We start from the raw sequence: 25256 nt of genomic DNA on the forward strand, positions 1-25256 counted from the left end.
CCACCTCCTGTGACTGCACACCCTTCTCAGGGCTGGGTGGGCTCTCTTTCCCACCCTGGGTCAGCGTGATGGACACGGCACACATGTGGGCAAGACCGTGTCACAGATGAGGAAACTGAAGCCTCTGGCTGGTCTCATCCCGACACCCCAGCCCAGAGGGGGCCCACAGCCCCTGCTTGTGTGCTTGGAGGGGCTTTTCAGAAGGTGGGTGAAGCCGGACGGAGGCTGAGCCCTGGAAGAAGAGGGTCCAGAGAACTGAGCAGGGTCTCTATAGGGACAAGGAGCTGGGAGCTGGACAGGACGCCAAGTCTCTTGTCCCAGCCTCGTTGGGTCTCCCCCACCCCCCAGGCTCATAGGATGCCCAGAGGTGAGCTGTCCTGAGCTGCTGCGGTCTAGACACCTGCCTGTCCACGCACGCCCCGTGCAGCCCGCCAGCACACCCACCATGGAGTCCAGAGGGAAGTCGACCAGCAGCCCAAAGGCCGACACCAAGGCTGCTGCTGAGGCCCGAGCGCCCACCGCCGCGGACGGGAAAGCCCCCTCGGCTAAGCCAGGGAAGAAGGAGGCCCAAGTGGAGAAGCAGGAGCCTCCAGCGGCCCCCACCCTGCCGCCTGCCAAGAAGACCCCAGCCAAGGCAGACCCTGCCCTCCTCAACAACCACAGCAACCTGAAGCCGACCCCCGCAGCCCCCAGCAGCCCCGATGCAGCGCCCGAGCCCAAGGGCCCTGGGGATGGGGCTGAGGAGGGCGAGGCCCCCAACGGGGGCCCAGGGGGCCAAGGCCCCTGCCCTTTCGAGAACTTGACCCCCCTGTTTGTGGCTGGGGGCATGGCTGTGGCAGCTGCAGCCCTGATTCTCGGTGTGGCCTTCCTGGTCCGAAAAAAATGATGGCTGGTGCCCAGGCGGGGGCACAGCCACTTCCTGTACAGACCTCAGGAATCTAGTGCATGCCAAGTTCACACACAGCTATCTATACATACGTAATACATATACTTGTGTACCCCCCATATACACGCAGAGGAAGAGAGAGAGGGACAGGCCCCCTGCCAGCAGTGGAAACCAAGCCCCCTCGGTCGGTCAGTCCCCAGCACTTTCCCCTCTGAACCTGGGGGCAGAAGGAGCCCTGGCTCTGTGGGTTACAGAGCAGCACGGTTGGAGCCCTGACAGGGTGGCGGCTTAGGCTGGACCAGGGCACCTGAGGGCGGAGGAAGGAGTGGGCTGAGTGTGGCCCGCCTGCCCAAGCATGCCAGCCTGTCCCAAGGGCCCCAGTGGTTCTGCGGGCTTCCTGGCAGCAACTTCCCAATGAGCCCCCAGGGTGGGTGCCCCCAGGGCTGGGCAGGGGTCTGGGATGGGTTCTGACCTGGGTGCAGCCCGCGTGGGGACATTAAAGGGTGTGGCTGTCTCACTCTCCCCATTTCTGCTCTTTGCTTGCAACTTGGGGTGGGGCGTTCATCTGGGTGGGCTGACTCCGGGGGGCTGGCCTCAGGCGGGCGGCCACACGGGCGGAGTTTCCGAGCCACTTGCCCGGTCACCTGAGCCCTGGCTGGGTGGACAGACAGCCCGAAGGCTGGTGTCGGGAGGGGGCTCCCCAAGTTGACCTTCTAGCTGGGCCCCACATTTCCCGCCCTGACCCCCATCCCACCGTGCGGCAGTTGTCCTGCGGGCAGCTGAGAGCTTGGCAGGGAGGCGGCTGTGCCGGCCTAGCCCCCCACAGACGGCGCCTCCTGCCTCACCCAGCGTCCTCGGGCTCTAACAAGCGTATACATGCAATAACACAGGTAGAGTAGAACCGCTTGGCGGGTGCCCGTCACCCACGTCCGCTGCCTCATTGTGCCTGCAGGGAGACCATGCGTTGCTGGGCCCACGGCATGGTGGCAGTGGGCACTGTGGGAGCCCAATGTGCCCTTGCCTGGCCAGCTGGCCACTGGAACCCCAGGCCTGAGTGGAGGCCGAGTCTGAAATAAACTCTAATTATCTAAAGGCTGGGCTGGCGTCCTCACCTGCACGCGGCCGGGACAGGCTGGGGCTGCCTGTCTGGGTGTGTGGGGTGTCATGTATCCACACCGAGGGCCTTCCAGGGAGGGACAGGGACCCCCAGGTGCCCCTCACCAGCCCTTCCTGCCACCTCCGTGCCCTCGATCCTGGTGAGCTCTACCCACAGCCCCGCCCAGGGCCTGGCCCCTCCCAGACAGCCACAGCCAGGCCTTCCTGCAGGCCCTGACGCTAGATGGACACCCAGGGGCTGCAGGACCCGCCCCCAGGCCCAGGCTGCCGGCCACAGCATGGGGTCGAGCTGTCCTGGAGCCACGTTGGGAGGGGAATGGGGACCTTGGCCCTCAGTCGTCCTCTCCAGCTGGGGGCGCTTTCTCGACCCCTCTCTGCAGTGAGCTCACCACTCCAGGGGGGTGGGGAGGTCGCTGCAGGGAGGGGGGTCCCTCCTCTCATCACCTTCCACCCGCAGCTCGCTGCCCACCCTGGCCAGGTGTCCAACTGGGGGAGTCGCGCGGGCGTGGGCTCGTGGGGAGGAAGGCCCCCTGGGCTCCAGAAGTGCTCTGCGGGCTTTGTCACCCTGGGCCCCACGGACTTCCTCAAGCTGGTTGGGGGCACGTCTCTCCCTTCTTTTCCAGGTACTCATCCCCCATTGGTGCACCCATACCTCAGGCCCAGGCAAGTCCAGAGCCCTTCCTTGGAGTGAACACACTCCAAACAGACCTGACACCCTTGCCCTGAGCCATCTGGCCTGAGCTTGGCCATAGAGAGCAGGCGGACGGTGCCCACACCCGCAGCCTCCAGCCCGCCGGCCCCACAGGCGCCGGGGCTTGCCTACCTTCTCCAGCCAGCCAGGCCCCTCGCCCCTTCTCTGTGTTCTGCTTGCACCTAAAATGCAAACAAACGAAAATCCTTCTGCCATTTTAGGGGACTTGGGGCGGGACGGAGGTGCCTGTGAAGGTGAGATCTGTCACCTTCAGCTGGACACCCAGGGCTCGCTCCTCTCGATGCGGTGATGTTCTCCCCGTGTTGCTGCCTCATTTTACTTCTCCATTCTCTGTTTGTTTGTTTGTTTTTTGCGGTACGCGGGCCTCTCACCGTTGTGGCCTCTCCCGTTGCGGAGCACAGGCTCCGGATCCGCAGGCTCAGTGGCCATGGCTCACGGGCCCAGCCGCTCCGTGGCATGTGGGATCCTCCTGGACCGGGGCACGAACCCGTGTCCCCTGCATCGGCAGGCGGACTCTCAACCACTGCACCATCAGGGAAGCCCCCTCGATTCTCTATTAAAGGATATTTAGATTGTTTCAGAATTTTTGCAACTTTAGACAAAGCAGTAATGGAAATCCTTGTCCTGCCCCGGTGCCCTGTGTCTCTGGGCATCCTGCGTGCACATCTGACCTTTATTTTATTGTGGTAAAATGTACATTATATAAAATTTACCATTTTATCTTAAACTTTTCGGTGCACAGGACATTAGCATTAATCACATCCACACTGCTGTGCTAGCATCACACCATCTGCCTCCGGAAATCATTCATCGTCCCAAACTGACAGTCTGCCCCCATTAAACACTCACTCCTCATTCCCTCCCCCCCCCCTCGCCCTCACCATCTACTTTCTGTCTCTGTGAATGACGACTCTGGGGACGTCATGTGAGTGGAATCAGACAGGATTTGTCCTTCTGTGTCTGGCTTATTCACTGAGCATAATGTCCCCAAGCTTCATCCATGTTGTAGCCTGTGTCAGGATCTCCTTCCTTTTAAGGCTGACTATCCCATTATATGCATGGACCACCTTTTGTGTGTCCGTCATTCGCTGATGGGCACTGGGCTGCCTCTTCCTGTAAGGCTGCTGTGAACACGGGTGTGTGCACACCTGAGGCCCTCCCTGCGGTTCTCCTGGGACTCACCCAGAGGCAGGCCACACTGTGTATGCACCTTAAACTCGGCTGCCCTGTCTCGTGCCCATGGGTCAGCCACGAGAGCAGAGCTCCCCTCCCTTGGTGACACAGGAGCAGGTGAAGCACTCAAGGTTTTAAAGCCCATCTGGGGACTTCCCTGGTGGCGCAGTGGTTAAGTATCTGCCTGCCAGTGCAGGGGACACGGGTTCGCGCCCTGGTCCGGGAAGATCCCGCATGCCGCGGAGCAACTAAGCCCACGCGCCACAACTACTGAGCCTGCACTCTAGAGCCCGCGAGCCACAACTACTGAGCCCGCAAGCCACAACTACTGAAGCCCATGCGTCTAGAGCCCACGCTCTGCAACACAAGAAGCCACCGCGGTGAGAAGCCCGCGCACCGCAACGAAGAGTAGCCACCCCTCGCTGCAACTAGAGAAAGTCCGCGCACAGCAACAAAGACCCAACACAGCCAAATATAAGTAAATTCCCCTGTCCGTCTGAACAGGGGAAGCTGGCCACTTCTGGTTGTTTCTGTTTGCACTGATCCAACTGCTACTTTTCACCAGGTTCTTGGCCATCTGGGCCTTGCCTTTTCTGACTTTTTTTTTTTAAGATTTTATTTATTTATTTTTGGCTGTATTGGGTCTTGGTTGCTGCGCGCGGGCTTCCTCTAGTTGCGGCGAGCGGGGGCTACTCTTCGCTGCAGCGCGCAGGCTTCTCATTGCAGTGGCTTCTCTTTGTTGTGGAGCACGGGCTCTAGGCGTGCGGGCTCGGTAGTTGTGGCTCTCAGGTTCAGTAGTTGTGGCTCACGGGCTTAAGCTGCTCTGTGACATGTGGGATCTTCCCGGACCAGGGCTCGAACCCGTGTCCCCTGCATTGGCAGGCGGATTCTTAACCACTGCGCCACCAGCGAAGTCCTCTTCATGTGTTTTATACTGCAAGCCTTCATCACATGGCACTATCTGCATTCAGTGGCTGGCTTACACCTCACTGTTTCCTGCATCTAGAAGTTCCAAAATCTCAGCTCATCACACGGAACTGTTGCTCTCTTTACCATGCAAGCTTTTGGAACCTCGGTTAGAAGGATGTTCTCCCTTGTTGTAGTCTAATACTCTTGGCATTTACGCACGTTTAGGCCTTTAATGCATCTGGACCTTAGGTTTTGTGTGGAGTAAGCTGGAGAGCTTGTGGTCTTTCTTTCTCACCAGCAGGTGTGATGAGCCAGCAACAGGCAGTGGACGGTCCCCCTAGCCCCACGGTGACTCTGTCTCCTGATGTCACTTCCCACACAGCCAGGGCCTATCCTGAGCCTGGGTCTGCCTGCACCTGCCACAAGGCCACACTGTAGTTTTGTGATATCACTTTGTAACCATCTCCTGTTTCTTCTGAGGCTCAGCTTCTCGTTCATAGCATCTCTAAGCTTGAGGAATGTAGGCATGCTTCCAAAATGAGAAAAACAAAACAAAACAAACAAACAAACAAAAACAACCTCTTGGGGATGCCCAGGCTAACTTAAGTTACTTTTGTTACAGAACTGCTTTTATATTTATTTATTTATTTGTTTGTTTATTTGGCTGCATCGGGTCTTAGTTGCAGCGTGCAGGCTCCAGAGGCCACGGGCTCGGTGGTTGTGATGTGCGGGCTTAGTTGCCCCGTGGCACGTGGGATCTTAGTTCCCAGACGAGGGATCGAACCCGAATCCCCTGCATTGGAAGGCAGATGCTTAACCACTGGACCACCAGGGAAATCCCAGAACTACTTTTAAGGTCTAAACAAAATACCAGCTATAAAAAGTATTTAGTGTATAAAGAGTGCACACTGTAAATCCCACTCGAACTTACAAGGACACCTGAAAACCAGGAGAACTCAGATGGCAGCAGCGTCTCCAGGGACGGAGGCCCCAGTGGGCTGGGCACTGAGGGAGGGGCTGCTAGGATAAGCTGTGTCACACGTGGGGTCACCGTATAGGGACGCAAAAAGTGTAGGGGTCCAGTGTGCTTTCCTCTCTAGCACCCTCTCCTCTCCCGAGAGTAACTTCCCTTTGGGGACCCCACCGTGGCACGCATCCTCCGTGTGCCCAGGGGTGGGGATGCCAATGCCTCAGGATCCTGCCCTCCGCAGATATGGGCATGGCCAGGTAGGGGCCTTTGGAAATGCTCTTCCTCCAGCAGGGCAGAACAACCGAGGCCTGCGGAGGGCAGAGGTGCGGGCGGCTCGCTGCTGCGGACCCTCCCCCTGGCTGCTGCATCAGGCCTCTCTGATTCCTGGGCCTTCAGCGCACCCCTGGCCCCGAGGCTCCCTGACCTCAGGGAGGTCCCAGGGCCAGGCAGGCAGAGGCTCCCTGCGCCCCAGTGACTGGTCCTGCCGTGCCTGGGCTTCCTGTCTGGTGCCTTCGGCCCCCGGAGCCGGTGCTGGCTGTCCGAGGGCTGCTGAGAAGAGCGAAAGTCGCACCACGTCCACACGCCACGGCCCCCGCCCCCCGGCCCCGGCATCAGGCACCTGTCCCTGCAGGAGAGAAGTGCACACCTGTGTGTTGCAGAGGGCGCTGAGGGAACGTCCCTGGGATCCACCCCGGCACATGGGAACAAAAAGCCTGGGTGTAAGTCGGCCCCGCCTTCAGCCCAGTGGTACCCGGAGGTGTGTCTGAGGGGAACCCCATGCAGACCCTCCTCTGGATCCTCCCAGGTGACCGCTGCTTCCTGTCCTGATGTCCTGGGCATTGGGATGGGCCAGCTTGAGACAGAACCCACCTCCCTGTCACATCACCCCACTCCAGGCCACAGATCGCCACTGCCTGTCCAACTGCCTGATGTTCTCCAGCCAGGCCCTGGCAGCCTGGGGTCAGACAGTGGAACCAGCTGATCTGTCCTCTCAACAGTACTGCTGAAGTCCCACCCGAGGCAGAGGGACCCTGTGCCCAGCCCGCTGCCCTGGCCTCAGCCACCCCAGCCTTTAGGGGCTGGTGCAGGGTCTGCATAACCCACAGGTGCTTGAGGTCTAAGTCTCTGGATCCACCCTGCCCAGCCTCGGCCAAAAGAGAACCTGGAGCTGAGGGACCTTAGCCCTGCTGGGAAGAGGGATGCATCCTGGGCCTGGGACATGGCCACTCTGCCCGCTGCCTCGTAGCTGGCCTGCCCCTGACACACCCACCCTGAGAGAGCCCCAACCCCAAGTCCTTATATGGGAGGCCCACTGGGCAGTCAGGTTGAGCTAGCAAAAGGGCACTCAGGGCAGTCCTTGCATGGGGTGTTCTCAGAACGGGAGAACTGGGTAGACAGTGCCTTAGTGCCCATGGGCTTTGACGGATGGTTAGGAGTTTGACGGGCAGAGAGGCACTCCAGCATTCCAGAGGTAGGGGGTGCAAAGGCCCCCAGGGAAAGGCTCAGGCGTGCTCTGAAAAGAGGAAGTTGCCAGGGGAGCAAAAGCAGGGGTGACCTGAAGCACTGGTCAGCAAGCCCCCCAGGAATGGCCCCCCACTCACCCAGCCTTGGCTTCCAGGGTGAGCAAGTTCCAGAGACAGGAATGAAATGCTGGTGCAGGACAACAGGACCTTGTGATCCCCACGTACCTTGTGCCTCAGGGTCCCAAACAAGTGCAAGAACCCAGGTTCAAGGGTGTCACAACCCCCAACAGCAGAGCCCCTGTGCCCAGCCCCCAGGCCTCCCCCACCTTCACCTGCCCCACCCAGGCGCTATTGGACAAGGAGGTACCTGAATAGCATGTAGATGATGCCAGGGGGAGGTGGGTGAGCCTACACCTCAGGTGTGACCCAGGGCAAGAGCTGTGGGATGAGGCTCAGCAGGACGGGTGGGGGCTCTGAAGGGGGAGCCCCAACCTCTCAGGTCTAGATCCTTCCCAGGAGACAGTCACCAGGCCTGGGCTGCTGGCTGCAGATCTGTCTGGTTCCCAGGCCCTCCTGCATCTGCTCTGAGAGGAGGAGTCACCTGCCAGTCGCTCCCCTGCAGCAGCCGCCATCACCCCCGGGTGTGCACGGCCACCTGGCCCAGGTGTGGGTCCCGAGGCCAGGCCTGAGTGACAGGCCCCACCTCAAACGCTGGGGGTGGGGTGTGAGGGACAGGGGCCGCCCCCTGGGATGGGAACCCACTCAGGAAGGGGCAGCGAGACTGCAACCCCACCTGGGGGGCACCCCAGTCACCATGACAGGTCATCTTGTGTGCGTCCTCCCCACTGGACCCGGGGGCAGACACGGAGAGGCAGGCCACTGCCAGACCCAGAATGAGGCTTCTGGCTTGTGAGGCCCCATGCCAGCACCGCTGCCTCTGTGCCGGGTGCGCCTCCCAACTCCACATGCCACGTGGGACCCGTACCCTCGCAGGCTGGCCTGCGCGGCCCTGGACTGGGCTTGGGCAGGGGAATGAACTGTGCTCCTGACCGCGGTTAGGAGTCGGGCCAGGGGGCTGCTCAGGGCTGCTGAGGGATCTGGCCCGAGAAGACCCTCGGAGGCCCCTCCTGCGGCCCCGCGCCCAAGCTCAGACCTCTCTGCGGGCCCGCCTGGGCCACGAGGCGGACGGCGTCAGAGGAGTGGCCCGGGCGGACCTTGACCTGGACTCCGACCCGGACCAGGGCTGGGAGGGAAAGGCGGGGCGGGAGGCGGGATGGCGCATGCGCCCGGCGCGGCTCAGCCCAGCCCCCAGGCCGCCGCGGCCCTTGACCTTGCCCCTGGCACGCTCCGCGCACGCGCAGGCCGCACAGGCCGTGGCTGGGCCCATGGCGTCCGAGCGGCTCCCGAGCCGGCCAGCCTGCCTCCTCGTGGCCAGCGGCGCCGCCGAAGGTGAGGCTCGAGAGGGCGGGGCGGGCGGGGCCGGGGGTCGTCCGCTGCGAGTGCTTCCGCCCGGGCCGAGGACCGGGGATGGCGGCCCGCCGCGGGTCTGGTCAGTACGCCGGGCCGCCGCTCTGGGGGAGCCGGGGAGGCGGGGCGGCGAGGGCAGTGGTGTCTCCTCCCCGCACCCTCCCCGCTGCCCGCCGGCCCGGCACACGGCCCGGAGGACGAGGGTGGGGAAGGGACGAGTCCGATGGGCTCGCGGGCGCCGTGGCTGGTGGGGCCCGGTTCTCGCCCAAGGCCCCCGGGTGCTCAGGGTCAGCAGGGGAGGAACGAGCCGGTGAGGGTGGCTGGCGCACTTCCTGGGTCCTCCCCTTGCTGCCTGCATCGCAGAAGAGTGATGAGCCCGAGGTCGAACGGCGGGAGGTGGAGAACCAGGGTTGGGACCAAGGGTCCGAGTCTGTTCCCGCCTTGACTTCTGTAGCTGCCCAGGTGGGCGAGGGAGTGAGGACCGCGGGTCATGGGGTCACAGTGTGCTGAGCCCCAGGGCCCCTGAGCTGTCCCCAGAATGAGGGATGGAGGAACTGAGGGACGCCCCCCTCCCGCATGGGGAGTTCAAGGGTGAGCCATCGAGAGTGGGGTTCAGTCCTGAAGACGTAGGTGGCTGGTCGGAGTGCAGTAAGGGTGAGGAGGGGTCGCACTGGCTTGACTGTGCCACGGGGAAGGGATGCTGAGGACATGGGGTGGGGGCACAGCTCTGACAAGGCTGCGCTCCGTGGGCAAGACGAGCGGGCCCTCCAGAGTCCCTTCAGGGGAGCCTGGGGCGGAGCAGGTGGGGGCGGGAGGGCTGGAGGAACTGGGCAGAACTGGGGAGACCGTCTTTGCCCAATCTGTGGACTCTACGATGAATGTGTATTAATTTGTAAGAGTGAATAAAGGTGAAGGCGAGTTTTCGGGATTGGGTCCCTCGACTAAATAAAGGTGGAGGGATGCAGATCACGTCCCTTTAGAAGCAGGCGTCTCTGGTGGGGGGGCCTCAGCCCCCAGCGGCCGGGAGCCTTCGGACTGGGCATGCGCAGAAGAGGCTGCACGCAGCCCCGGGGCCGGGGCGGTAGGCGGGATACGCGAGCTCGGTGAGGAAGGGAGCCAGCGTCCCCCCGGCCTGTGCACCGCGCTTCCTGCTGACACGTGCTGCGGCCCCACCTCCACGGCCACAGGCCTCGCTCACTGCCGCTCCTCTGTGGCTGCGATCGGGGGTGGGGCTGGTGCCCAGCCCCTGTGGTTCGGTGCGTAGACAAGCAGAGTGTCAGGGAACCTCATGCATGGGTTTGCCTTCTGGAAAGGCCTTTAGTGGTCAGGCTGGGGAGACAGCCCCCCTCGGGGGGCCAGGGGGGCTAGGGCTGCTACCCCAGCCATGGGAGGGGTGGGCCCCGGGGTGAGATGGGGTGCGGGGCTGCTCCCCAGGGTGGTCCGGGGCCGGGAGGAGCCCTGCACCCACCGGGCTGCATCTCCTCGCAGGCGTGTCAGCCCAGTCCTTCCTCCACTGCTTCACACTGGCCAGCGCCGCCTTCAATCTGCAGGTGGCCACCCCCGGGGTAAGTCCAGCCACCCTCTCCTCCAGGACAGTGTTCCACCCCCTGGGAGGAGCCGGGAGCCAGCTTGGGCTGAGGGCCCGGGACCCCGGTGGCACCAGCTAGTTCTCTTCCCCATTTTCTGAGACCTTTGGTCACGTGTGAGTGAGGGTGGCACAGACCTACCATTGGGAGGACTTCCCGGCCCTGGATGGTGTGGAACTCAGGGTCACAGAAGTGACCCAGCAGGTGTTTCTCACTGCACCAAGGGTCACCCTGAGGTGGGTGGGACACTTGCTTCCACTTTAGAGGCAGGAGACTGAGGCCACTCAGGGGCAGGAGGGGGCTGGGTGTGGCGAGGAAGCCGAGGGGCTGGGTGGTTGGGTGCCTTTGTCCCGAGGCACTGCTGTCAGTCCCAGCCCTTGCCAGCATTTTCCTGAGCCAATAGCGGGGGCGTCTCATGCTGGGCTCCCGCAGGGGAAGACCATGGACTTCGTGGACGTGAACGAGAGCAACGCGCGCTGGGTGCAGGACTTCCGCCTCAAGGCCTACGCCAGCCCCGCCAAGCTCGAGTCCATCGACGGTGCGGGGCCTGGGGGGTCTGGGTGGGGGTGGTTCCAGCTGGGGTCATGGCCCCAAAGCGCTCGCCCACTCTGTTCCTGGAGCATCCAGGGGCTTGTCCCGAAGCACTGTGGCCATCCGGGGCCGTGTCCAGCCCTGCGTCCCGTGGCCAGAGTTCTCCAGCTCGGGCTGGGGGAGGGAGTTGGCGGGCACACAGAGGTGGTTGGGAGCCTCGGGAGCCTTAGCCCACGTGGGGGTAAGTGACACAATCCTGTGACACAGTGGCTGGCAGGAGCAGAGAGGAGCTGGGCTGGTGGCCGTGTAGGGCCTGGTCCCAGCTGGCGACCTCGCTGTCTGTGACTGACTGGGCTGTGGTCTCCCGCCAGGTGCCCGGTACCACGCCCTCCTGATTCCCAGCTGTCCTGGGGCCCTGGCTGACCTGGCCAGCAGCGGGTCCCTGGCTCGCATCCTGCAGCACTTCCGCTCCGAGAGCAGTAGGTGGCCCCCAGGACTGGGGTTGGGGTGTGTATGCAGATTCGTGGGAAACGGGGCTCCACCAACAGGGAGGAGAGGCGGGGAGATGCCCAGTGAGGGGCGTGGGAGGTGACGGCCATGGACTGTGGGGTTCAGGTTTTGTTGCTGGAGATGCCTGGTCATTTCAGGAGCCAGATAGGGTAGGTGTGAAGAGCCATGATTCTGACCAGTGAGCGGACAAGTTTAGACGGCATGTGTACACACACACACACACACACACACACACACAGGAGGGGCATCCCTTCCCCATCCCTCCTTCCCCGACTTTGTGCCCATCAGGCCGCTGCCCCTGTGGTCCCTCTGCCTGGCTCCCTCGGGGGCTCGTGGCTGGGATGCTTACCCCCCCAGATGGGCAGGCAGGATGCTGGCTTTGTTCCCGGTGGGGTTTGGGCTCGGAGGCTGGCAGGACTTCTGCTCTGTGGAGACGTGGCGCGCTGCCCTGGCCTGGCATTGGCGGTGATGGGCAAGTGGCTGCGATGGGGCTGGGACGCTCGTTAGGGCGTGTCCTCTCTTGGTGGGAACGGGGCCTCCTGTCCCCAGGCAGTGATTGTCTGGGCCGCCTCAGCCGTGGGAACGCACTCATGCCAGGCTGCCCTGAGAGGGAGCCTCGGAGCCAGGGGCCTCCCCCCGCCGCATTCAGAGGGGGCGTCTCCCAGGCGGGCTGCCCCGCGGTGCCTAGAGGCCAGGTCGGGGCCTGGAGCCAGGCGGGTGGTTATGCGGGGCAGAGGGTGGTGGCGCTCCGGTGTGACAGGTGGCCTGGCACCCGACTTCCTCCTTGTACCTGTTTCTTGGCCACGAGAACGACTTGAGGGGATCTGGGCTCTAAACAAATCCTAGTTCTGAGTTGTATCTGGGGAGGGGAGCCAGGGAAGTGGAAATGTTGGCAGGGGCCTGGGCGGCTTCCAGTGCCTCACTCTGGCCTTGGCCCTGCTTCCAGAGCCCATCTGTGCTGTAGGCCACGGCGTTGCCGCCCTCTGCTGTGCCACCAATGAGGACAGGTCCTGGGCGTTCCAAGGCTACAGCGTCACGGGGGTGAGTGCTGCAGGGCTGCTGGGCTGTGGGTGGGTACGGAAGATGTGCACACGCATCGAGAGCAGGCGGACTGGCTGGGGGCCTGCTGGGGGGCCCAGGGTCCCCTCCGGTGGGGGCAGCAGTCATTTGCCCAGCTGGGGCTCTTGGTTACCAGCATGGGGCAGGGGTGGGGAGCAGGGGCCCTTCGGGGCCTTGTTTCATGCCTGTTGAGTATGTCACTCCTTTCGGGTCCAGGAAGCGGTGCCGCCACTTGGGCAGAGGGCCCGGCTGGACGTGGAGCCAGAGTCCGGGTCCTGGGGTGGGTCTGGGGGGATCTGCCGGGCGAGGACTGAGGCCTAGGTGCGGGGGCTGCACGGGGCCGGCCTGGCCGGTGGCTGGGAGAGGACAGGAGGAGAGGGGCAGGGGCTCTCCTCTGGGGGGGACCTCGGTCACCACCCCTCGCATGGCTCTGTGCTCGACCCCCAGCCCTTCTGCTCGTTGAAGGGCTCTGCCCTGAGGTCACCTGCCCGGCTCTTTCTGGTCACCCGTGTGCCCCGATGCTGGGCGAGGCGGTGACAGGCAGCTCCCGCCCTACGGTGGCCTTGTCACCTCAGGCCACCCCACGGCGGGAGAGCCTCAGCCCCGGCCCCTGCTGCGGGCCCTCCACCCTCAGCAGCCCCCACGTGGCGGGCGTGGCCCCCTGAGCCTGGGTGCCCTTTCCCCGCAGCCTTCCGTGTACGAGCTCGTCCGGGCGCCCGGCTTCGCCCACCTGCCGCTGGTCGTGGAGGACTTCGTGAAGGACGCGGGGGCCTGCTTCAGTGGTGAGTGGGGGCCCTGGCCAGGGCCGCCTGCAGGGGCTGAGTGTCCAAAGGACCTCGGGGGCCAGCCCTTGACCACGAGTCCCCGGCCTGGGAGGGCAGGTGCGGGAGGGTCTCGGGAGCTGGCCCAGCACGTGGCCTGAGGCCTGGGCCCCCGGGGGTCTCCTGCAGCCAGCGAGCCTGACGCCGTGCACGTGGTGCTGGACCGCCACCTGGTCACTGGCCAGAACGCCAGCTCCACCGTCCCGGCCGTGCAGAACCTGCTCTTCCTCTGCGGCAGCCGGTGAGGGGCCTTGGCCTGGGTGGCGGGTGGGACGCTGCCTTGTGACTGGCCCCTTTGCCTTGACCTGGCCTCCGTCTCACAGGAAGTGAGGTGGCCCCGAACTGAGCCCGCCAGCGGATGCCACCACCTCCAGATGTCCCGGGTGTCCCCAGAGGCAGCTGGACTCTCAGGCTTCCGGGAACCCCGTCTTCACGACACCCCAGCCTGGCTTGCTGGGGGCTCTGAGGATCCTCCCTGAGGGGTGAAGGCTCTGGGGGAAGGGCTGAGCCCCCACCCTGCAGAGTCTCCTCAGGGAGGGGTGGGGAGTGCCGAGGGCCCGAGCATTCTGAGTGCCCCGCAGAGGGTCGGCTGTGGGGTCCGGGCTGGGGTCTTGGCTCCTCTGCCCGTCCCTGTTCACCCTGGCGGGGGGGGGAGGGGGGCGGGCAGAGGCTGAGCCTTCCTGGAAGCTGGGTGGCTGCCGGCTGGGATCCCAGGGTCCCGCTTCTGTGCTGAGGCTCCTCCCAGGCCTCCCTGCGGTCTCCCCAGGGCTTTGGGCGTTGGTGGGGGCTGGGTGGGGAGGGGCCCGCTGGCTGCTGCTGAAGAACCTGCTCTCATCCTAACCCTTGCCTAGTGCACGGTTTCAAATGTGATGGCGACCCCGTGTTAAGGCCAGGATGGACCTTGGGGTGGATGCTGCAGTGTCACCACGTCCCTTCTGATGTTGAGAAACACTTTTAATTGTGGATACAACACACGGCCCTGCCCAGGTGGCCTCGGGTCCTGACGGCCGAGCCTGGTTTTGCAGCTGCTCTGCCTGTTTCAAGGTGGACGTGACGGAGCCGAGTTCCACTTGGAAGGAGGCCTTGAGTGGGGCTGGCTGGGCTGGGTTGGCAGGGGCGGCGGACAGTCCTGGGGATGCCAGGTGGCTGTCCAGCCAGCCGAGTCCCAGTGCAGCCTGGTGGCTCTCCAGCTTCCCCAGGGCACCTGTCCTGGCCTGTGGCCTTTGGCTGGGGCCTCCTGGAGCCGCTCTGGCCCCGTGTGTCACCATCCTTGTCTCAGCCTGACTAGCTCTGCCGCATCCAACCCCTCAGGACAAAGGAGGAGGAAGCAGGGCGCCCGAGTCGGAGGCGATGCTCCCATGTGCTCCTTTCTGTCCGGCATCTCCCGGCGTCAGGGCCCCTGCCACCTGCTGGCCTGCTCTGTGCACACATGGGGCTTAGGCAGCCCCATCGTTCATCCCGTGTTTGCAGTCGCCACATCACGGAGTCATGGACATCTCTGGACAAAAAGTTTTTTTCAAATGATGACGCCTTCTGACTGCAGACCAAGACCCAGGCGGGCTCTGCGGGGGCCCCTCCACAGCCCTGCTCCCTGGTCGCCGATGCTTTCTGAGTCTGCCCCACTGGCTGGTCCTGGGTATGCCAGGTCCAGGGCACTGGGGTGGCCACTGGGTGGGTGCAGGTGCCTGTGCCCCCGGGGGCTCCCCACATTCCCGGGGTGTGTAAAATAGACCCTGAGGTTTATCCAAGAGAAAGAAAGACCTACAACTCTACAAAAACAGTGCGTGAACATCTGTGGTGTTTTTCGCGATAAGCTGTAGCTTCCATAAAAGGAGCATTCTTACTACTGGACGGTATTAACGTCCATGCGGTGGACCCTTGGAAGCAAGCTCAGCAAAGGAAGCCAGACAGATACGAAAAACCCAAAAACTCCATGTGGGCCGGTCATTTGTGGCTGGGAATGGGGGCAGATCAGGGGACAAGCATGTTCTAAGGTGCTGGCCGCACAGAGTTGTACCTGTGAGCAGGCGGGCTTCATGTCCGTCACTGGCATCCACGGTCTCCATCCTGAGGCCCCAGGCCAGGCAAGATGGTGAGCTGAGACCTCCACGCCCTCCTAGGACACAGCCCTTTGATCAGCTCGGGGGAGGGGGCTGCAGGGAGCCTTAGCCCCCTGACCCGACCTGGCCAGGCAGCTGGGGGGCTGGGGGCGAGAAGCCCTGCCCACCTCAGCAGGTCCCTGTGCTACGGCACCCAACCCAAGGCCACCCCCTCAGCACCAGGATCGGCGGGGGGGGGGGCAGCCTGGGCAGGCTAGGTGGCCCGAGGGGTGTGGCCCAGGGTGGCACCTGTCCCCGGCTGCTCAGCACTGCCCCTGCGTTTGGGGAGGGTGGCAGCTTCAGAACCGCAAGTCCCAGCCACCTGCTCCAATGCCAGCAGACGGGGGTTCCAGGAGCCCCACTCACTTGCAGGGAGCCGTGGGGAACAAGCCCAGCCCAGCAGGCGCCCCCAGGGCGGGGGTGGGGGGCACAGGGGCTCCCCGTTGACCCTCAGCCAGACCCAGGGCAGCGTCCCACAGGACTGTCCTGACACCTGGCTCCACTGGCGCAGGCCTGGAGGGTCCGCCGGGGCCCCTTCCACCCACCTCGTGCTCCCAGGCAGTCTCACCCAGACCCTGTGTCCCCCCCACCCCCAGCTTCGCTGTTCCAAGAACAGAGGCTGGTCCCAGGGGAGAGGAAGGGGCTCCCCTGTGGACCACCCATCACCGCCCCCCACCAACCCCTTCCCAGAAAAATCCAGAGGGTGCAAGTGAAGTGTCTTCACAAGCTGTGCCCTGCCTCTGCTCGGGGTTTGAGGCTTGGAAGTCCTGCTCAGCGCACGCTACGCTGTCCCCACAAGGTGGCGCCATCGCCCCACCTGTGCCTCCGCCCCAGGGCAGCGTGGAGCGGCTCAGAGGCATGGGGGCCGTCCCAACAGGTCCGGACGGCCGGAGGCTCTGACGCAGAGGCTCCTCTCTGCAGGCCCGGCCCCCGCACAGCTCCAGCGGGCCCCTGGCACCCTCCCACCCAACTGCGCAAGCACAGCCTACAAGCCCCGGGGCCGTCGGGCTCCAGACACAGAGGAAGTGCTCAGGCAGTCCCTGCCTTCTGTGTCCAGGCTCCCAGAAGCAGGTGAGGGGCTGTCACCCCTGCCTGGAGGCCCCCAGGGGGCTCTTGACCCAACCCCGCCTCCATCGGGCCAGGCTGCAGCCAGCGAGAAAGGACGCACACACGGAACGAAAAGTGACACCTTTAATGCGCTGAGCAGAATTTTACATAAAATCAGAAATCTGTGATTAATCCCCGCTCCGATTAGTAAAAAAAATCCAAGATTCGTCGCAAGGCATATGTGCAATTAGGCCCCAATTCAAAGTCGGCGGCATATCTGGTCCAGCCTCAGGTGCCAAGCTATTTTCCGTTCTCCGCGCTGAACATTCGTTCCTAGAGATGGGCAGTGTGAGCTGGTGCGCTGTCCTCCCCCGCCCCGCCCTGGCCCCTCCCAACCGTAACCCCGGGCTCTCACCCTCAGCATCCGCTCCAGCTTCACAGCGTCCGCGGCGAACCTGCGGATCCCGTCCGAGAGCTTCTCCACGGCCATGCGGTCCTCGTTGTGCAGCCAGCGGAAGGCCTTCTCGTCCAGGTGGACCTTCTCCAGGTCACTGGCCTGGGCTGGGGGAGGGCATGCGCCGGGGCCTTGGGCTCAGAGCCGCCCTAAGGCCCCTCCCTGGCGCGGCCCCCACGGCAGGTGGGCTGGACAGCAGGTGAGTGCAGGCTGGCCCTGCGGCTCTAGGCTCCACACCCTCAGGTGACGGAGGCACCGGTGTCCCCATGGGGGCCTTGAGCGGGGCGGGGGGCTTCTTACCTGCCTTGACCGAGAGCGTGGGCGCCAGCTTGCTGTGGTCCTTGAGCAGCTCCCCCAGGAGCTGGGGTGAGATGGTGAGGAAGTCGCAGCCCGCCAGGGCCTTGATCTCGCCCGTGTTGCGGAAGGAGGCGCCCATGACGACGGTCTCGTAGCCGAACTTCTTGTAATAGTTGTAGATCTTGGTGACGCTCTTCACTCCTGGGGAGACATGCCCGGAGCTGCCACGCCGGCCGCCGGCAGCAGACAGCGCAGCACCCCTCCGCCCCTGCCTCCCAGTGCTCCTCACCGGGGTCCTCCAGGGGCTCAAAGGACTTCTTGTCCGTGTTGGCCACGTGCCAGTCGAGGATGCGGCCCACGAAGGGGGAGATGAGCGTCACCCCCGCCTCAGCGCAGGCCACGGCCTGGGCGAAGGAGAAGAGCAGCGTCATGTTGCAGTGGATGCCGTGCTGCTCCTCCAGCTGCCTGTGGGCGGGGGAGGGCGGCATGAACAGCAGGGACACAGCGAGAAACGCTCGCGATTCAGTAACTGCAAAGGCAGGAACAGGGTCGCCCCATCCTCGTCAAGAGCAACTCTGGGGCTTCCCTGGTGGCTCAGTGGTTAAGAATCCACCTGCCAATGGAGGGGACACGGGTTCGAGCCCTGGTCCGGGAAGATCTCACATGCCGCGGACCAACTAAGCCCCGTGCGCCACAACTACTGAGCCTGCGCTCTAGAGCCTGCGAGTCACAACTACTGAGCCCGTGTGCCACAACTACTGAAGCTCATGAGCCTAGAGCCTGTGCTCGTCTACAAGAGAAGCCACCGCAATGAGAAGCCCGCACACCGCAAAAAAGGGTAGCCCCCGCTTGCCGCAATTAGAGAAAGCCCACACGCAACAAAGACCCAATTCAACCAAAAATAAATAAAATAAATTTATTTAAAGAAAAAACAAAACAAAAAACCCCCCAAAAAACTCTGGAGGAACTTCCCTGGTGGTCCAGTGGGTAAGACTCCACGCTCTCAATGCAGTGGGCCCAGGTTCGATCCCTGGTTGGGAAACTAGATCCTGCACACATGCTTCCACTAAGAAGTCCGCAGGCCTCAACAAAGCCCCGGCATAGCCAAAAATAAACAAACAGATATTTAGAAACAAATATGTGTGGAGCTGAAATTAGTTCGTTTTACTAAAAACAAAACAAAACAAAACTCTGGAACATTCACCAGGGCTCTCTCTGGCTAATGAGTTGTGGGTGACCAGAACTTCCTTCATCAAACCAGCAATTCAAAACAGGGACAAAGGCAAGAGGTTCCCTGAGAGCCACAGGCCCGGTCCCTCACCTCGTCACAGAATCAGCTCCGACCACAGCGCCATCCTGCCTCAGTCTCGCCCGGAGCCCGCGGCCTCCCCAGCCCCACTGCTCCCCCTCGCCCTTCTGGGTCACCCTGCAGAAAGTCAGTCACCCACGTGACATCCTGGGGTCGACTGTGAGAACAGGGCCCCGGCCCCACTCTGCAACATGCCGGGACGTGGACTGTGACAACTGAGTCCCTGTCCCAATGGACAGTTTCAGAGGCACCTCTGCTGCCTGGCCGCAGAAAGGTGGTCAAGAAGTGCATCTGAGGGGGGCACAAGGCAGCCTCGACAGCCGACACCATGACCACAGCACCAGAAACTCCGCCCTCCAGTGTGCGCCCACCAGAGACGGCACCAGAGCTCGAGCACATGTGCTCACAGCAGCACTACCCTCGACAGCACCAAAAGCAGGACAACCACGCGTCCCTTGAAGGATGGACTCAGAAAATGCAGTGTATACACACGAGCGAACAACAGCTTTCAGAGGAATGCAGCCCCAACACACGCACAGCATGTGTGAACCTTGAACACATGCCTAGCAAGGGAAGCCAGACACGAAGGCCACGTGCTGCACGATTCCATCACGCGGAAGAGTCCAGACAGGTGCGTCCAGAGGCAGAAGGTCGCAGGAGGGCAACAGATAACACAGGGACCCCGCTGGTGCACAAGGGGCGCTTCCAGGACAGCCGTGCATGGCCCTGCGGGGCCGGCGCCAGAGCAGCTCCCTGTCTGTACCTGCTTCTACCTCCTCCGCACTGAGCACAGCTGCTGGGAAACGACTTACGTTCTGTACACGGAAGACGACGTGAGGACAACGTGTGGCATCGCACGGGGCCTGCTCCCCAAGGCCCACCCGGGACGGGCAGTCCCCACCAGCTCCCTCCTCACGGGGACACTTACTTTCCAGCCTGGATTCCTTCCCAGGTAGACGACAGCTTTATCAGAATCCGGTCCTTGCTGATCCCAGCCTCCTTGTACAGGTCGATGAGGCGCTGGGCGCGGGCCACCATAGCATCCTTATCGAAGGAGAGCCTGCGGGGGCAGGGCCGTGACAGGGGTGCCCAGCAGCCAGCCAGGGGGTGCGTGGCATGCCCAGCTCAGAGCACCTTAGCAGGACTGATATTCAAGCAGGACCCAGAGACGAGCAGCTCATCGTGGACCAGCAGCCACAGCAGCACCTGGGCGCCACGCGGGGAACCGCGGACTGAAAGCAGCTGCCGCCCTCTGCCCGCGTCACCTGTGTCAGCCCTGCGTCCTTACCTTGCATCCACTTCTGTGGATACGCGGCCTGGAATTTTCTTCAGTATTTCTACTCCAAACAGCACAAAAAGTTTATCAGTAGCATTTGTAATCTGTTCCTCTTGTGATCTGAAATTCCAGGGAAACAATTAGGCTAGAAGCTTGTTAGATTTAAATGCACAGGGTTCTACAAAACAAATTCTGTTATTCATTTCCCAAATTCTTTTCCCTTCATCTTTTTTCTTAAAATAATTTTTTTAAATTGTGGTAAAACACACATAGCATAAAACTTATCATCTTAACCTTTTTTTTTTAACCTTGGCCATGCCACACAGCTTGCAGGATCTCAGTTTCCTGATGAGGGACTGAACCTGAGCCACGGCAGTGAGACTGCAGAGTCTTAACCACTAGGCCGCAAGGAAACTGCCCCATCTTAACCTTTTTTTTTAATGAGGTTTGTTGGGTTTTTCTTTTTTTAACTAATTTATTTTTGGGCTGTGTTGGGTCTCCACTGCTGTGTGCGGGCTTTCTCTAGTTGAGGCGAGCCGGGGCTACTGTTTGTTGCGGTGTGTGGGCTTCTCATTGTGGTGGCTTCTCTTGTTGCGGAGCAGGGCTCTAGGCATGCGGGCTCAGTAGTTGTGGCTCGTGGGCTCTAGAGCGCAGGCTCAGTAGTTGTGGCACATGGGCTTAGTTGCTCCCCGGCATGTGGGATCTTCCCGGACCAGGGCTTGAACCTGTGTCCCCTGCACTGGCAGGCGGATTCTCAACCACTGTGCCACCAGGGAAGCCCTATCTTAACCATTTTTAAGTGACTAGTTAGGGGCACTGAGTGCATCCACATCGTGGTGCAACCATCCCTGCCTTCCATCTCCACGTTTCATCCTCCCAAACTGAACCCCTTCATCTTTGGGGACGTGAACAGAACAGTCTTTCCAATCTCTTTGAAGCTGCCTGGGCAGATGAGTAAGGTACATGATGCTGTTCCAAAATGGACCAGAAAGATCTCCAGCCCGCGTGTCACGGGCTGGACACGGGAGCAGGGCCAGTCTGGTGACCACTAAGGGCACCACCTTGTCACCGATTCCAGGAATACCAAGAAGGGACAGGGAAGCAGCCAGGATGGCGGGGGCAGGGCGGCCCAGTGCAAGGAGCAGCCATCTCACACACACCTGCACACCGCCTGACCTCAGCACACAGGAGCACCAGAAAGGGACAGGCCAGCCCAGCGTGGCTCCTCCCAGAGGCCACTGTTCCCTGCAGGCTCACTCTCAGCTGAGCTGTATCGCCCAAATGAAAATTTAAAATGACATCCAGCAAAGGCCAATCTACGGAGAGGAAAGCCAGTCTGTGGTCACTGGCAGAGGCTCCAGGGAACCTTCTAGGAGGTGCAGATGCTGCAGCAGTGCATAAACTGACCAGAATGAATCGGACAGCACACTAATGAATCTCACTCCAGCAGAACTGCTAAAACATAACAAAAAGCCAGAGAGCAGGTCCATGGTTGCCAGGGCTGGGGAGACTGACTGCAAAAGCGGGGAGGGGCTTCTGGGGTGGTGTCTACATGTTCCTGCAAACAAAACTCAGTGAACTGTATTCGCACAATGGGTATTGCCTGCTACGTGTAAATAACATGTCGGCTATTTCTTTCCTGACAAAAAGAAACAGGAAAGCAGACAGCATTCCCTCCCTGAGTCTAAGACACCTGAGAACTAAACTCAGGGAGGGCAGGAAGCAACCAGACCAGCTGAGGGCTGCTGCCCAGACCCGCACTCACCCGCCCAGCCTCCGGCCATGGGCGACGGCCTCCTCCACCAGCTCCTGGTAGGTGGGCATCTGCGCCGCGGCTAGGATCAGGGACGGGTTGGTGGTGGCATCCTGGGGCTTGTACTCATCGATGGCTATAGGGAAATAATTGTGGAAAGCAGGGAAGTAAGTGGAGTGCTCGCTTCCAGCCAGCAACCCGCGCCAACCCCTGTAAGCCCTAAACGTGTAAACAGAGTCAAGCATGTCTTCTGAGCCAGGATGTGGCCGCACTTCACACGGAAGGCTGGCCAAGAGGCAGCTGCGTGCACGATGAGAAAGCAACAGAGACTAAAGCCAGGAAGCAGATGTGCCAAGGGCCCAGAGCAAGAAGGGCAGTGGCTGCCTGACAGCGTCGTCGGCACCAGGTCTGTATTCTCCTTTAACACACTAGCACCTTCTTGGTAACCAGGCTAGGAAGTCCAAGGAGTCTCGTGGCCCAGGCTCCCGGGGTAGCACAGAGTTCACGTTCACCAAACTCAGCTTCCAGGATTAGCTGGTTCAGTAAGCTGATTGGGCAAGTTAGTATTGTCAAAGTATCTTCTGATGACAAAACTACAGAGATGGGGAACAGGAACAGGGAAGGGGGCGGCTCTCAGGGCCGAGGCAGGTCTCTGTGGCCAGGGAACAGCTGTGTCCTACCCATCCTGGTGGCTACAAGAACCTATGAACTATAAAACTGCCACAGGGGATGCCCCCTCCTCTATGCAGGTGGAAACCGGTGGACATGGAGCCGGCCTGAAGCCTGTTCACGGTGTCATGCTAGTGCTAAGTTCCTGGTTCTGATGTCACCACGGCCACACAAAATGTCACCACTGGGGGACGATGGGACTCTATGGGCTAATTTTGCAACTTCCTAAAAGTCTATAATTATTTCAAAATGACAAGTTAAGAAAAAGTACTCTGGAGCAGAACTTACACAGATGTGTTAAAACCCAGAGTAATGCACTGAAAATAGTACCTTTCATCATATAAAATTATACCTTGATAAAGCTTTTAGCAAAATTAAAAACAAAACCAAGGGGGCTTCCCTGGTGGCACAGTGGTTAAGAATCCGCCTGCCAATGCAGGGGACACGGGTTCGAGCCCTGGTCCGGGAAGATCCCACATGCCGCGGAGCAACTAAGCCCGTGCGCCACAACTACTGAGCCTGCGCTCTAGAGCTGGTGAGCCACGACTACTGAGCCCATGTGCCACAACTACTGAAGTCTGCACGCCTAGAGCCCGTGCTCTGCAATAAGAGAAGCCACCGCGATGAGAAGCCCGCACACCGCAACCGAGAGTAGCCCCCGCTCGCCACAACTAGAGAAAGCCCACGTGCAGCAACGAAGACCCAATGCAGCCAAAAATAAATAATTTTATTAAAAACAAAACAAAACAAAACCAAGACCTATCTAGGGTCAACAGATGGACTTCAGACTCCACGGACCCTTAAACTGAACGCAAATCCGGGCGTGGGGCGTCGTTCTGGGAAGAGCATCCACAGCTTTGACTGTATTTTCAAAGAGGCCCACGACTCCCCGAAGGTAAGAACCTTCAGTTCATAAAGTGACCAAAAACCGAATTTACAGGAGCTTCCCTGGTGGTCCAGTGGTTAAGACTCTGTACTTCCAATGTAGGAGGCCGTGGGTTTGATCCCTGGTCGGGGAACTAAGATCCCACATGCCAGGCGACACGGCCAAAAAATAAAAATAAAACAAAAAACCCACAAATTTACAACTATGTAAGATTTATGGATATACATTATCAACAAATGTATTTTTTAATAAAGTTCTTAACATTCACTTAGAAATCTTTTTTCTCTAAATTTATTTATTTATTTTTGGCTGTGTTGGGTCTTCGTTGTGGTGTGTGGGCTTCTCATTGCGGTGGCTTCTCTCGTTGTGGAGCACGGGCTCTAGGCACGTGGGCTTCAGTAGTTGTGGCTCACCAGCTCTAGAGCGCAGGCTCAGTAGTTGTGGTGTAGGGACTTAGTTGCTCCGAGGCACGTGGAATCTTCCCGGACCAGGGCTCGAACCTGTGTCCCCTGCATTGGCAGGCGGATTCTTAACCACTGCACCACCAGGGAAGCCCTCACTTAGAAATCTTAAATGTCAACACTTGGGCTTAGATATTTCTAAAAAGCAAGGGGGGGGGGGGAAAGCAAGCATTCCTCAGGGTCCCTCCTGCCTTGTTGGCCCTACACTGACAGGTGTAACAAGACCAGCCATCCTGCGGCTGCTGCCTGGTGAGACCCGACAGGAAACAATATAGACCAGGGCTTTGTCAACTCACAAAGATGGGAAATTTTCCATGCTAAGAAGGTGCAGAAATACATGCCGCCACTTCTCCAGCACGCTCTGTCCTAGTGATGTCATTGCCAGAGGCCTGAATCAGGGAGGGAGGGGGTAGAAAGAAGACCGTGGCCTCCCAGTGAGCAGGAGCTGGAATCTCCAGGGCCCCCAGCTCTGACCAGGCGGGGACCTTCTGGCAGATGGTTTAAAGTACAGGTTGGACTCAAGCCCATCACTGTTTCCAGCGTTTATACTGAAGCAGCTAAACATGCTTACTCACTCTCCTAGACTCTGCTAGATAAAGACTTACTCTTACCAAAGAGGAATTAAAGCCTGTTTCTCAAGTCACCATGAGAAAGCAGAAAAGAGAGGAAGTCCCTTCCGTACTGTGTGCCCCACAGCACTCGTACCCAGAGAATTTCATTATTTTCCTGAAAATCTTAATTGTTCACAGCCTAACAGAATGGAGGTTCACCTAGTCTGGGTTTCCACTGCAGAGGGAGGAAGAGCTAAGTCCCCCAGCTGCCTGCAAGGAACGTGATTCAAAGCCAGGAAAATCTGAATCTGGGACAAGCTTTGCTTTCCTCGGCGCATGGGGTTTTATCCCCGCAGCTCCTTGGCCCAACGTGGTGAACGTCTAATTGGCCCGCACGCGGCCGCAGGCACCAGCGTGCACAGCTGTCCCCTGGGTAGGGGTGGAGAGTGTGTGCAACACGAGGTTTCAAAAGCAGGTGGTGTCATTCTTAGTTTCTGGTCTTTCTGGGTCCAGAACTAACTCATGTTCCTGCTCAGCGGTCAACATTCGCGCAACAAAACTACCCCGTGTAACCACAAACGGTCCGCAGCTCCAAGGCGGACCTGGAGTCTCTCCCCAAATCAAAGCATTTGGACACTGTCCCCTGACGCACTGGCGGCTCACGGCGGGCTCCCGCGAGCTACCAGCAGCGCGGAGGGGACGGCGGCCCCGGGCCGAAGGCGAAAGGGGGCCGGGCACGGGTGCCGAGGGCGGGGAGCGAGGGAGAAAGGGGGCGGGAAACGCGGGGGCGGAGAGCGAAGAGGGGTCGGGGCACCGGGAACGGGGGGGAGAGCGAAAAGGGGGACGGGGGGCGAAAGAAAGGGGTACCGGGAATAGTGGGGGCGAAGGAGGGAGCCGGGGTGAAGAGGGCGGGAGGCGAGGGAGAAGGGAGCGGACGGACCGGGTAAGAGGCGCCGAGGAGAACCGGGGCCAACTTCGCGGCCGGGGAGGCCTGGTGGCCCGGCCCGCCCCTCACTTGCAAGCTCGCGCCCCCGGCACCTCGCCCCGCCTCCCCTCACCCCGGGGCCGGCCGGCGCTCAGCGCGCACGAAGCCCCTCTCTCGGAGCTCGGGGCCAGCGCAGCCTCACCGTGGAAGTCGCCCGTGTCGGCCACCACGGTGGTGAACTGCTTGAGCTGGTCTAGCACGCTCTCCATCCTCTGCCGCTTCACCGGGGACCCGGACATGGCGAGCTGTGGCGGGAGCGGACGGCC

The 25256-nt window shown here is 61.0% G+C and overlaps 3 protein-coding genes across 5 annotated transcripts; 2 read left to right on the top strand and 1 right to left on the bottom strand.

Moving 5' to 3' along the window:
- The first annotated feature begins 418 nt into the window (after positions 1-418).
- CEND1 (cell cycle exit and neuronal differentiation 1) lies at positions 419-1796 on the top strand. The gene has a single exon (XM_082661295.1). It carries the CDS (start codon positions 446-448, stop codon positions 884-886), a length of 441 nt encoding a protein of 146 aa, XP_082517421.1. The 5' UTR covers positions 419-445; the 3' UTR covers positions 887-1796.
- Positions 1797-8565: 6769 nt separating this feature from the next.
- Positions 8566-14965, top strand: GATD1 (glutamine amidotransferase class 1 domain containing 1; the record flags this gene model as incomplete). 3 transcript variants are annotated; one of them, XR_014297055.1, is made up of 9 exons in its annotated part: positions 8566-8678; positions 10185-10261; positions 10715-10820; positions 11185-11292; positions 12270-12364; positions 13071-13164; positions 13333-13444; positions 13527-13685; positions 14055-14965. XR_014297055.1 is itself a non-coding variant. In XM_082659290.1 (8 exons), the coding sequence occupies exons 1-8, from the start codon at positions 8615-8617 to the stop codon at positions 13531-13533; spliced, it is 663 nt and encodes a 220-aa protein (XP_082515416.1). In that variant the 5' UTR covers positions 8566-8614. The 3 variants fall into 3 exon arrangements, 2 of the variants coding, with proteins under 2 accessions (XP_082515416.1, XP_082515417.1); XM_082659290.1 differs by having other exon boundaries at positions 13527-14965; XM_082659291.1 differs by lacking the exons at positions 13527-13685; positions 14055-14965 and having other exon boundaries at positions 13333-13448.
- A 1514-nt stretch (positions 14966-16479) lies between these two features.
- Positions 16480-25256, bottom strand: TALDO1 (transaldolase 1). Its single transcript, XM_082660291.1, has 8 exons — positions 25133-25256; positions 21451-21574; positions 19698-19805; positions 19338-19469; positions 17390-17565; positions 17104-17301; positions 16765-16910; positions 16480-16682 (listed from the first exon to the last, which is right to left on the bottom strand). Exons 1-8 carry the CDS (start codon positions 25227-25229, stop codon positions 16650-16652), a joined length of 1014 nt encoding a protein of 337 aa, XP_082516417.1. The 5' UTR covers positions 25230-25256; the 3' UTR covers positions 16480-16649.

This window comes from Grampus griseus (assembly GCF_964374135.1).
Source record: "Grampus griseus genome assembly, chromosome: 8".
Taxonomy (NCBI): domain Eukaryota; kingdom Metazoa; phylum Chordata; class Mammalia; order Artiodactyla; family Delphinidae; genus Grampus; species Grampus griseus.

Coding starts and splice junctions, on each gene's coding strand:
- CEND1 (XM_082661295.1), top strand. CDS start 446: ATGGAGTCCAGAGGGAAGTCGACCAGCAGCCCAAAGGCCGACACCAAG.
- TALDO1 (XM_082660291.1), bottom strand. CDS start 25,229: ATGTCCGGGTCCCCGGTGAAGCGGCAGAGGATGGAGAGCGTGCTAGAC. Junction 19,806..21,450: donor CATGGCCGGAGGCTGGGCGG/GTGAGTGCGGGT, acceptor CTGGAATTTCAG/ATCACAAGAGGAACAGATTA. Junction 16,683..16,764: donor AGCTGGAGCGGATGCTGAGG/GTGAGAGCCCGG, acceptor GCCCATCTCTAG/GAACGAATGTTCAGCGCGGA.